General features: G+C 31.7%; 3 protein-coding genes across 5 annotated transcripts; all 3 read right to left on the reverse strand.

The window, feature by feature from the left end:
• Positions 1-4,144: 4,144 nt before the first annotated feature.
• LOC139088515 (keratinocyte proline-rich protein-like) lies at positions 4,145-5,140 on the reverse strand. The gene is made up of 4 exons (XM_070637771.1): positions 5,045-5,140; positions 4,925-4,983; positions 4,444-4,866; positions 4,145-4,381 (listed from the first exon to the last, which is right to left on the reverse strand). Exons 1-4 carry the CDS (start codon positions 5,045-5,047, stop codon positions 4,228-4,230), a joined length of 639 nt encoding a protein of 212 aa, XP_070493872.1. The 5' UTR covers positions 5,048-5,140; the 3' UTR covers positions 4,145-4,227.
• A 2,809-nt stretch (positions 5,141-7,949) lies between these two features.
• LOC139088592 (uncharacterized) lies at positions 7,950-9,097 on the reverse strand. Its single transcript, XM_070637861.1, has 7 exons — positions 9,091-9,097; positions 8,821-9,033; positions 8,620-8,754; positions 8,490-8,559; positions 8,337-8,423; positions 8,226-8,276; positions 7,950-8,166 (listed from the first exon to the last, which is right to left on the reverse strand). Exons 1-7 carry the CDS (start codon positions 9,095-9,097, stop codon positions 7,950-7,952), a joined length of 780 nt encoding a protein of 259 aa, XP_070493962.1.
• Positions 9,098-10,202: 1,105 nt separating this feature from the next.
• LOC139088384 (sporozoite surface protein 2-like) lies at positions 10,203-12,235 on the reverse strand. Of its 3 annotated transcripts, XM_070637590.1 has the most exons (10): positions 12,100-12,235; positions 11,767-12,037; positions 11,683-11,703; positions 11,579-11,611; positions 11,286-11,519; positions 11,118-11,231; positions 10,703-11,053; positions 10,597-10,642; positions 10,423-10,537; positions 10,203-10,365 (listed from the first exon to the last, which is right to left on the reverse strand). In XM_070637590.1, exons 1-10 carry the CDS (start codon positions 12,104-12,106, stop codon positions 10,355-10,357), a joined length of 1,203 nt encoding a protein of 400 aa, XP_070493691.1. In that variant the 5' UTR covers positions 12,107-12,235; the 3' UTR covers positions 10,203-10,354. The 3 variants fall into 3 exon arrangements, with proteins under 3 accessions (XP_070493691.1, XP_070493690.1, XP_070493689.1); XM_070637589.1 differs by having other exon boundaries at positions 10,203-10,537; positions 11,118-11,219; XM_070637588.1 differs by having other exon boundaries at positions 10,203-10,537.
• Positions 12,236-12,397: the final 162 nt, after the last annotated feature.

The raw sequence follows: 12,397 nt of genomic DNA on the forward strand, positions 1-12,397 counted from the left end.
TGAGATTCATACAAAGGAAATGTTTTCGAGATGTACAAAGGAAAATTGTGTCCTGTTCATTTTGAAGAGAGTGAGAATTTTCAAGAGAGAGAAAAATCAAATTTTCTCTCACAAATTGTTTGAATTTTCCATGTCACATTTTCAAGTTGTATTAACGGTTTTCATCAATTCGTTCGATTCTTAGTAGTGGAGGCTAAAACAAACTTTTTTACCAGCTAAAACAAAAGAAAATTTTTTGTATTGACATTTGTATCGACACTTGCCATCAAGGCGTGTCGTGGCACTAAATAGCCTGGACATCACTGAATTACAATATTACAAAAGACATTATGATTTTGTACATGGCCATTTGAAAATGATAAAACACAAAAAAAGAAATTTTGGAAAATTCATCTTCTCGAATCGTCTGGTAGATTTCTAAAATAAATCGCAAAGAATACCTTCGCAATGCTACTCAAAAAGGAAGAAAAAACTTTTATTAAAGATGTTTACACTAATAGTATTCTACTCTAAAGTTCATTCTCCTAAGAGAAACTGACAAGTTAGAAATTCATTTTATTTCCGCTACTTGATACTGATATCGCAATTGTAGTTTATTTCATGCGCATGATTGTTCGACATAAAAATTCCCCTTATCATTTTCGCAATTCAAAAACACGAACATTTATTATTATATCACATTCACATTTTAGCTTGCAACGTAAATTTACTCTAGAAACATAAACACAATTGCTGAAAACAGAAACGAGAACAATAAATGTGTGGATTTAAAAAAACACATTTTATGACAATAAATTTTGCAATGAGATAAAAGGAATTATTTTTTATCCTAATGCTAATTGTCATTCAGATTAGCAATGTGTTATTTCCTCTTGTAATTGTTTGTCATGGACATTTTTGAATGTATCATGAAGAATTAGAGATACCTTCATGTTTGTCAAGCATTTTTATCCATTTATCATTGAAAATAACATCACGGCAAATTACAATCACTTACATTTTTTTCTTTTTAGAAAAAAATTTCTTTCATTTCCCTTATTTCCTCATTTCATCATCACAATGAATATATAACATGCATATAGAATAAAAAAAGGAGACTAAGAGAAAATCTCATTTCCATAAACAACAAAATCACATTTCATTTTGAAGCGAGGTGAGAATGTCAAAATATAAAAATAAAACGAAGAAGAATGAAAAATGAAGAGAAAATTAGTCAAAAAGTGATAAGCCAATGAGCAAAGCGCATTTCACAAATTTTCTGATATCCTGCTGCTAAGCTACATGATGGCTATAAAATTTTTACTATCAAAGTTTATTTCGATGAATCTGAAGGTATGCGAGACCACAAAACCGAGCGGCACAAATAGAGAAGGCTCCAGCACGGAGTTTTTATGCCTCGACTAAATCTCTTTTTCATCAGCCTCCGTTTGATGTCCATTCGGTTGCCAAAAATAAGAGGCTTCCATTTGATGGGAATAATGCCTTCTTCATTTGTGTTACTCGGGAAATGAGGGATTGTCTTTGAACTTTCTTATAGTCAAATGTTGACTTTACAAGAACAAAAAACAACAAAGCAAAACCTGCAGTAGATTAAGAGAAAAGCTTGTCATGTATCGGTGTAAGCAAAGAAGAATCACTACAATAAGACACAGAAAATGAGGGAAAAATAAGCAAAAGAAAGAAAGAAGGAAACAGTACTTTTGCACTTAATCATTTTGTTGTTTTTATTGCAAGTGATATAAGGGCAATGAAACATTTTTTACACTGTCTTCAGGCTCATTAATCTCCTCTTCTGTTGATGGTGTAGATCTCCGCGTATCTCCTTTTTTTTCCTTTTTCCATCCTTCTATGTCAAGTGGAAAAAATATTTATATTATAAGAAAATATCTATTCATCAGTCTGTCTGTATTTCTATCATCCATGTTTATCTGTTGTGTACTACTTAACATTGTTGTTGGTATATCCATGAGATGATGAGGAAGGTGAATTTACAAAAAATTACTACAAATAATCTTGTGCATATCTACTTTGTCTTTCTATTTAAATTTTTTTCTATTTTATTTGTGTTGATGATGAGAAAAAAAGGAATGAAATATTCAGTAAGTATAACTAGAGAAAATGAAAAAATTGCTGACGGTATACATCGATAGATAAAACTTTGATTTCTTTTAAACACCCTACAAAGAGAAGTATATTTTTCCTTAAGGCTCAACATGTAGCATTTCTCAACAAGTCGACCACTTAAAACTGAAACTTATCACATTTAATCTGTACAAGCTTGTTGTACTGAATAAAAATGGAAACACGGGAAAAAATGCTTTTTCACAGGTAAAAAATTACGATTATGGCGCGTGAAGTGAACAATACAACCATTTAGAAAAGAGAGTGAAATAAAAAGTAACAAAAGATTTTTCAAGAATGGAACTTATCTCGTGTTTGAAAAGTTTTTTGTAAATAAAAACAGTCAGTAAATGAACAAGAAACAATCAAAAGTCATAAAATGATCCCAGTTATATTCGCGAGTATTAAAGCGCCTATTGTAAAGCTGCGAATGAAATTTCTATCAGTTTAAAAAATCAGAGATGCCATATATTCGCAATGTCATCGTCATTCAGGAGTATGTAAAATATTTTTTGCGAAAATCACTTTATTGGAACTTTAAAAGGGGCATACACACACACACACAATGTACACATAATGTTATGTTATGTTAAGTGTAATGTATATGCATTATATGAGGGCTCTTAATGGTGAATGAGTAGTGGCATGTGGTTGTTTTGGTTTGGTTGGTTAAAAATTTGCTTTCTCATGTTTTCTATACAATTTTATGCATAAAATTTACAGGTGTATATATAAAAATAAAAGGTTAAGCATCATTATTGTCTGTGAAAATGCCATTCTGTGTTACAGAAACTTTTTAATTATTTATTTATTGAACAATTGTTGCGTGGTGAAGTGAAAAATCTTAATCAGTAAGAAAATTATCGTAATTGTCTGTGAAAATAATTGAACGACAATAAAATGAAAATTGAGCAAATACAATTGCTTTCCCGGCAGCAAATGTCAAAAAACAAAATCGAATGAAACATGTATGAAAATTGTTTGTTGGCACACAAATAAAAGAAGAAATGCGAATTTCCACTTTTTGATCGAATACGTCATAAAGAACAAATTTTCGCGAGTTCTAAACTTCATTTTGGCTGGTCCTGTTTACCTTAAGTTGCTTTCTCTGATCAACTGATTTCAGAAAAGTCGATTGAAAATTTTACCATCTCTAATCTGATTGTGAAGCTGCCACCCTCTATTCTTAAACGTACTTACTACAGCACACGATTCGATCGCTAGCGGTGTATTTAGCAATATCAGGAACTATCTAAGGAATACCACGAAATGGTATACATTTGACATTTGGTCAGCTTCGAAGTCAGACTTTGGCTTCCACAACTCTCTCTTTTAACTGGTAAATGAGCAAAATTACACATACCTATAAATAAAATATTGATTGCGTGTAGGATATTGTGGATAAAATCAAAAAATCTTCAGGAATTAATCACATTGATTGAAAATGGAGCGTTCAAATCATTGTCTATCCCACAATTAAAATGTTCACAACTTGTTTCTTTCTTATTATTGAGAAAATAAGAAACGAAAATATAAAGGAAGAGAATGGAAAGAGAGAGAAAAAAAGTTAATCGCGAAAGCTATTATACCTTTTCATTATTTTTTTACTTATGGTAAGGAAAATTTATTTGCACGCGATTACAATGACCCGCTTTCTTCTACCGCCTGCCTATTTATCAATTTCATTTGTTTCTATCGCATTCTTTTCAGCTCTGCCTCCTTCTTTTCTTGCCTTTTGTTTTTCTGATGTTGAAAGAGTATTGAGTTATTTCTGGGTGTGAGAAATTATATTATGAACAATTATTTGATAACTTTTTTGACTTTGAGCGCTTTTTGTTGAACGTTGTATGAGAATTTTTTATATTTTCTTCTTCTTCTCCCCTTGATACGTATCAACAGGCATCTAAATTAAGGAATATGAAGTTAAATGCTGACATTGAAGCAATAAGAATAGGGTTAGAATTTTTGTACTTAATTAGTTGTAACTGCCTATTAGTAAATTATATGAATGTTTAAACACGAATTATGTATTCTAAATTTGTTTCAATTTATTGAAAATTACCAAATATTTTATACAAATATTCCAAAAGTATTGTAAATCCATTTTCATTTTTTGAAGAAGAATGGAATTCTTGGTGGACTATAATCATATCCCTCCTGTCCATCACTTTCTACAATTGTTCTGCCACAATCACATGGTCGTTGTGGGGGAATTGAAGGACATACTGGACATTGAATTGGGAATGGTTGTGGTGGGGGTCTACAAATATTTTTATAGATGATTAATGTTTACAAAGTCATTAGGAATTATGAAAAGCTTACGGTGGGCAGGAAACTGGTGGTGGTGGTAATGGACATTGAATTCTTGGTGGACAAATTGGACAAATTCTTTCCGGCGGGCATTGTCTTTGTGGTGGGCAGAATGGACATGGTGCTGGGAAGGGGCATTGTTGCTGTGGTGGGCATGGTTGAGATGGAAAAACTCGAGGACATGATGGACAACTTGGACATTGTTGTTGTGGAAATATTGCTGGGCATCTAGGACATGGAATTTGTGGTTGACATCGAATTTGAGGAGGACATGATGGTGGTGGAAAATTCACAGGACATCTCGGACAAATTCTTTCAGGAGGACAAATTGGACAATTACGCGGAGCAGGACAAAATGGACATGGAGTTTGTGGTGGAGGTAATGGACATCTTGGTGGCTGCTGTGACGGACATGGCGGTGGTAAATAGTCAAGTCTAAAATTGAAATTTTGAAGTTAATAAATATTTTTTGCGATATAAATTTGTTACTTACGAAAATTGTGGCTCACTTTCGACAACATTCCATGTAATTAACAAAATTATGAAGATTTTCTAAGAATGAAATATAAATTTAGTTTATAAGCAACAAAAATTCCTCGAAATTATACTTTACCATTTTTAGATGCTGAATTTGAAAGTTTCAAACAAATTATATCACACACTTTTGAGCAAAACTCTAGCTAAGACGATTGATGTTGGTATAATATCACTCATGGATTTACAGTGATTTTTATAGTTTTTAAGCGACTGCAAATTCTTATATCAACAGAGATTGCATAATACTAAAATTAACCTAGTACCATCGACCTAGCCCCCTCTTTATTTCAATTCATCTTAAAAAGAAGTATGAATTTAATAATTTGCGACTCATAATACAATAAAATGTTTGCGCATTTACCGAATTTACATACTCTCTGTCGATTTAAAACTGTTGATTGATTGAACAAATAAGAAATGTTGTAAAAATTAAAAGAATATTATTACTGATTTACTTACTTTGCTGGCTGTATAGATCAATTGTGATCCGTGGCTTCCTTCAGATGGCGCCTAAAGCTGGCCAATTACCAATATCAAGCCAAATAATTTGTATTATAGAAAGTCAAATTATATTTTTCTTCAAAAAGATACCAGAAATATAAATTATTAATAATAATATTTGTATTGCAATCAGGCATGCATTGAACAGACAGAAGACAGATGTAGTCTTTTTAATGGTCCATTAAGTATGTCTTAATATTTGAGGTGTAAATAAATAGATATCGAATACATCAATGATTTCTAGGGAATCCCACTATGTGATTGTACAAGCAATTGACAATATTTAATTACGTATGACATATTGGATATTCGTGTTTTCTTCTCGTTTAAAATATTCAATTATCACATGTGCAAATCTTGAAATTATAAATATTCTATTTTGGCAAGTGACACAGCGTCTACAAAACAGAAGTGAAATGTTATATCATTCAATACTTGGAATAGATAGAACAACAAATTTTGGAAGCTTGTGGCATTGCCAACGGATGAGAAAAGTTTAAAAGATAACCCATCAAATAAGAATTTGTGTAATTTTTTTTCTTTAAATTGATTGTAATTTACTGCAAAGTTCTTGGCATCATTAAGTATATCAAGATGCAAAATGTGAGCTATAAAAATTTTATATAAGATATTGGATGGAGCTATCATCCTCAAATCACTTCATAGTGGCTTTCTCCCTTCCGATAGTAAAAAGAAGATATTTATAGATACAACAATACTCCTCATGTGAGACTACAATGAAACTTGGATATGAGAACTTCATCCAGACAAAAAAAAAAATTTAAAATTTATAATGAAAAATGACGAAGATTTTTTTGTTGTGTTCTCAAAGTGCTCTCCTTGAATTATTGATTTTGCAGCTTTTGGAAGATTTTCAACAACATTTGCCATCAATATCTCAACGATAATACACGATAAAAGTCAATTTATTTACCATTTCTATTAAAGATTGCAAGCAACAGCAAAACTATAGAAATGAAAAATTGATCGTATTCTTCACATATGCTTGTCTATCTCACTTTCTCACTCTTTTTTTCCTCTTTTCATTTCATTCCGCTACACATAACAAGATAGAAGTGCTTCATATGAAGATGTTGTATAGTCTCATTTCGAGAGATTTTCCGATTTTCTTTCTATTCCTTTCTCTTTCACCCAAAGAAGCTTGAAATTCAATGATTTATCAAATAAAACAGCAACAATGCTGGTAACAACAACAAAAATTATATGAAATACAGCAAAAAAAGGAAAGGCAACTACAATAAAAAAGATACGAGTGCTAAACAGATTTAGAAAACTTTATTAAGGCGCTTTTTTGTCTAAAAAGTATTATAGGATCAACATTAAGAATGTTTTGAGGATAACATTTTGTCGGAGATACAATTTTTTTTGGGAAATATTGTGCTAATAAGAAAGAAATCTTGAAGGAAAAGAGAGCAAAAAAAAATTGTTTTGCAATAGACAAGTTGAAGAATCTGATTTTGGGGCGGAAAACAGATTGTGTGTACACTAATCGAATAAACAATTGAGTGGATAAATAAAAATAGCTGTACGAGAATTGAATGATGTTTAGGCATTCGAACGGAGGCATCATTTTGTGTCGACTATGTGATGATGACTTTTGAAAGATGTAATATAAATTGTGTGAAATTAGGAAATGGATTTTTTGGGTCACTTTAATGGTTTTAATGGAGAAACTTTAATGATGGGTGTTCTTCCTTCCGGAAAATTGTAACATTTGCTTTTATTCTGAGTTTTAATAAGATCATTAATAGTCATAAAGTCATTAATTAGTTAAAGTTTTCAACCTCAAATCAGAATAATTTGGTCAGAAAGTTTTTAATGAATTTTTATATGATGTACGCATGTTTTTTTCCTCAAATTTATAGGTATGCATAAGACAGTAACATTATCCTTAAAATCTCATTTTTATTTAAATTTTTGACATTATTTTTACTTACATTACAAAACAAAAGAAATTTTAACAGCATAAATGATACATAAACACTTCAAATATGCCTTTATTCTCATCCTTTTGTATGTGTTGATTATGATGAAAATGAAGAGCATAGAAGACAAGCATTCATTGTGTCATGACAAATTTTAACTCGTGAGCTACTCTCATTTCACACACAATATATACTATATATGTTTGTAAACGTTTGAACATAATATTTCTCGTTGTCAGTAAACACACCCGATACTACTTCCTGTACAATAATTTGTAAGGCAGAAATTATGTTCAACATATCATTTTACAATAATGTAATTTGATAAGATTATTAGAATGAAGTTGTAAATTTCTGTATTCTCATAGTCGATTTGTCAATTTATGAAGGCTTTATGCCTTTATTTCACAATGAAAATTCAAATTTTTTTTAAATTTGTAACTTCGAGCAATATTTTTATTTTTCAAACTTAATAGCAATTTAATGAACTTTTGCAAGAAAATTTCAAGAGAACAATAAAAAATTTAAAGCTATTTATCCTCTGATTTGTGAGTTTGGAACATAGTTTTCAAGTCCATTTCTCAAGCGATCTCTAAGTTCTTCTAATCTTGGATATCTTGGTTCAAATTCTGGCATTTTCTTCTCGATTTCCTGTTCTTTTTCTTGTTCAATTGCAGCACATCCACTTCCAGTGCAACAGTTGGATCCTGGGCAGCAATTAGATGTGCATCTGCATGGAGCGCATGGTTGCCTAATATTTTAAATAAAGGAATTATAATAATTGAAAAATTTGTATGAAAATAAACTTACCATGGAACACAAACTGGGCATGAACAGCATGATGGAGGTGGGGTTGGTGGTCTATATAAATTAAAGAAAACTAATTAAAACCAAACTTATTTTTGAGAGAAAAATACTTACGGATTGCAGCAATTGTTCGTTGGGCATCTTGGGGGGCACATCCACCAAATTCCACATGGTTGACAGCTGCAGCCACCGCAGTTATTTCTAATTTATTAAGTTTAAAATAAAATAAATTTCTTTTAAAAAATATTTTTTTCTTTCATTTCTTACGGTCGAGTGGTTGTTGCAACAGTTGTGGTAGTGGTAGTTGTAGGAGTAGTAGTTGTTGGCGTTGTAGTCGCTGAAAATTATTGAGATTAAATCACATTTTTATAAAAAAATAATCATATTAAAATTTTACTTGGTGTTGTTGTTGGAACCTCTACTTCATCTGGAGTAGTTCCACAAGTTGGAGGACAGAAACATGGCATGCATGGCATCCACCACATAATTTGACAACGGGTAATGCAATTGCAATTATTAGAGCAGCCCATGCCTTTAAATAAATTAATATTTAATGAAATTATATTATTTGTCTCAGAGTTTTAAACAAACTTCTTACTATAGTCAACTGGAAATTGATTGCGTGACATTGCTGATGGATTCATTGAGTTCATGCCACCCATTCCCATTCCCATACCCATACCCATTCCCATTCCCATGCCAGGGTTTGGCATCATCATGAATTGAGCTGATTGTACATCATTCTCTTCGCCTGAGACAATTTCATCCTCAATTGCGAATGCAGCACAAATAAAGCACAATACTAGTAGATCTAAAGATACGAGATGTTAAAATTTTAGCTCATTCCTTTTTAAATATATTCACTTACACTTCATTTTAACACAAAAATTTCAAATTTGATACCAGTGAACGAAAAGATTCTCTGAAGTACTAACAGTTTCCTAATAATTCAGCCCATTTTATATGAGAACTAAATCATGATAAAATGGCAAACTAAAAATAGTTTAAGATAAAACTAGTTTGAAATTAATTACTATTTCTTTGTATGAAACAATAGTTAAATGATAAGGAACAAAATGATAAAAATGATGCTACAATAGTTTAGTTGATGTCTGAAATATTTTATTTTCGCACAGTACCATTGTCGAACAGCCGAGTTAGTAATGGTGTTCGGATGTGATTGTTGAGTGTCAAACCACAAAACTGTCTTCTTTGAATACTTATATGAATTGTTTTAATTGGACTTTTATACTGAATTAATTGTGATATATGAATTTATTGTTAATCAAATACCTTTATGGTAAATAAAACCCATCTATCTATCTATCTACTTACGCGTGAATGTATTTAATTTATTGAAATCAGTTTTTTGTCGAGCTCAAAAACTTCTCAAATATGCTAAGTGAAGCATGGCCTATTCGCAGGACTTTCTGAGCTACTGTGTGAATATATCCACATTAAGCGTTTACACAATGCGTAGTATAAACCGGCATTTACCTTGATGTTCTTTCATTCCTTCAATATGAGCAAGAGTATGAGCAACAATGAATTCTTGTTAGTAAACTTAAATAAATTATGATTGAGTTTTGTATTGCATTTCACTGATTGAATAAAGAAATTTTTTAATGAACTTTAAGAAAGTTTCTGGAAGTTTTTTAATCAATTTTTTTTTTCCAAAGAAGAGCATTTGATTTGGGTAGTAACTATTTTAAGATCTTAAAACTTTAGTGCACAAATTGAAACTTATTAGCATAAATTAAATGAATAATTTGAAATTAGAGAAAATTTCAAAGATGCATTGCTGGGTGGAATACCCTAACAGACAAAAAGCATGCTTTCATGGTGCAAAATAAAAACAATGGTCCTCAAAAGCGCTCTCTTTGCCAGTTAGGAATATATGTGACTATGTAACTAGGCAACAATCTACCATACAAAACTTATACCTGAAACTAGACTCAAAAAAGTAAGGAGACAAAAAACTTTCAATTCTAACATTTTAAAAACTTTTATTTAATTGATATTAAAAGCAATGACATTTTATAATTTAACAAAATTGCTTTATTTTTATTGCTTTAAAAACGTTAATTGCCTGCAGGCAAACGTAGCTTGCTCTGCCTTTACACATTCCTGATTTAAATCTCTCCTGGAACAAAAATATCTTTGAGATAATCAGGGTAATTTATAAACGGTTCCACTATACTTTGAGGTTCTGCTGCTTGTTGAATTTCTGCCTTAACTTCAACTTTGTCTACAGTTTCTGCATTTCCAAATCCTCTTGATGCACAGCAAGAGGCACTGCATGTTGGTGGGCATACCTAAAATGAACAGAAATATTGACAGTTGTGCCAAAAGTAGTAAAGCTTTAGATTATTACCCAAATTACTGTGCATGGAACACATGAGCATGAATTGTCGCATGGCCTGTAATAAAATTATTTTCTAACCTCTACGTATATTATTTTTTACTAAATATTTTCTTACTGCTCAATTTGTGGTGGTTGTTCCCACCAGTTTGGAGGGTTTGGCTGAACGGGTTGTTGTGGCTGTTGATCCCACCAGTTTGGAGGATTTGGTTGGACTGGTTGTTGAGGTTGTTGATCCCACCAATTTGGAGGATTTGGCTGAACTGGTTCTTGTGGCTGTTGATCCCACCAATTTGGAGGATTTGGTTGGACTGGTTGTTGAGGTTGTTGCTCCCACCAATTTGGAGGATTTGGTTGGACTGGTTGTTGAGGAAGTTGATCCCACCAATTTGGAGGGTTTGGAATTGGTTCTGGAACAGGATTTCCTGGTCTTTGATTCCACCATATTGATGGTGGTGTTGTCTGAGGTCTGGAAAAATTTAATATTCATTAAAACTGAAATTATGATTCAAATCTCTTGTGTTTGATCTTACGGGTGAGTTGGGAATCCATTTGGATTACTTGGGTTCCATGGATTTGGGTTACGATCAATCCAGATTGGTGGAGAAATTGGTTGAGGACCTGGTTGTGGATTGCTGCAAGGTGGACTATGAAATATTCAAAATATTTTGAAAAATTGTATCCTTATACTTTCAACTTACTTTGGTTGTTGTACAATTGGTGGATGAGTTGGATGATTATTTGGGTTATGTGGATCTGACCATTCTGGAGTTGGCCAACGTGGTGGCATTGGATTCCAATTTGGACGGGTGTTCCTAGCTGGTGGTTCAGGTGTTGTTGTTGTAGTTGTTAAACGTGGAAAATTTGGGAATCTTGGTGGCTGTGTTTCTGGCTCCCATTCAATTGGAGGGAATCTGTTGTTATTTTGGATGTTTCTGTATAATGAATTTAGTCCATTAAATAATTGGATTAATAAATTTTGTTAATATCTTACTGATTATTGTTGTTGTTGGAACATGGTGGTGGGCTGTTTCAAAGGATAAACAAAATTGATTTTTTTAGTTTAAATTCTAATGTTTGATATAATTGTTTACTTACCAAGCGCAAGTGCATGGAACCCTAGATGTGTAAATAATAATATAAGTAATTAACTGACAACTTTAATTAATTACAATAGCTTACCACCAATACATAACGCAAACAGTTCGACAATTGCATGAATTGGAGCATGATTGACTGTAATCGACTGGAAAATCTTCATCTTTCATCAAACTGTAATGTTGAATAGCTTGTGGTGGTGGTGGTATCATGCCATTTCCCATTGAATATCTCATGCGACTAATCATATTGATTGGATAGAAATTTGCTGCTGCAATTTTAGGTTCTTCATTTTTAATTTGAATTTCTTCATCTGCTAGTATAATAGGTACTAGCAGAACTAGTACGAAAAGGTCTGAAATTATAATTAAGTAAATAAAAATATTTAAAATTTCAGGTATCAATGTGTATGCTTACACTTCATATTTTATATAAAATTGGAATATTTCTTGTGCTCGAGTCTGAACAAACTGACAGTGATTTGTAAAATAAATATTACTTTTATATTCCTTACAATCAAGATAAAGACTTTGTTATTTTTTTTGTCCAAGTCTCTTCCAATTCACATTTCTAGAATTCGTTATCAGTTCTTGTTTCTTGTAAATTATCAGTTTTGTCAATAGTGGCAAAACTTATTTACGTTATAACCATTGTTCTGCAAAACTTATCATCAAAGTTTTTGTTTTTATTTTATCTAATTTTGATCAGACGCGTA

Source organism: Chironomus tepperi, unplaced genomic scaffold, assembly GCF_022539635.2.
Source record: "Chironomus tepperi strain 1889 unplaced genomic scaffold, CSIRO-AGI_Ctep_v1 contig_163, whole genome shotgun sequence".
Taxonomy (NCBI): domain Eukaryota; kingdom Metazoa; phylum Arthropoda; class Insecta; order Diptera; family Chironomidae; genus Chironomus; species Chironomus tepperi.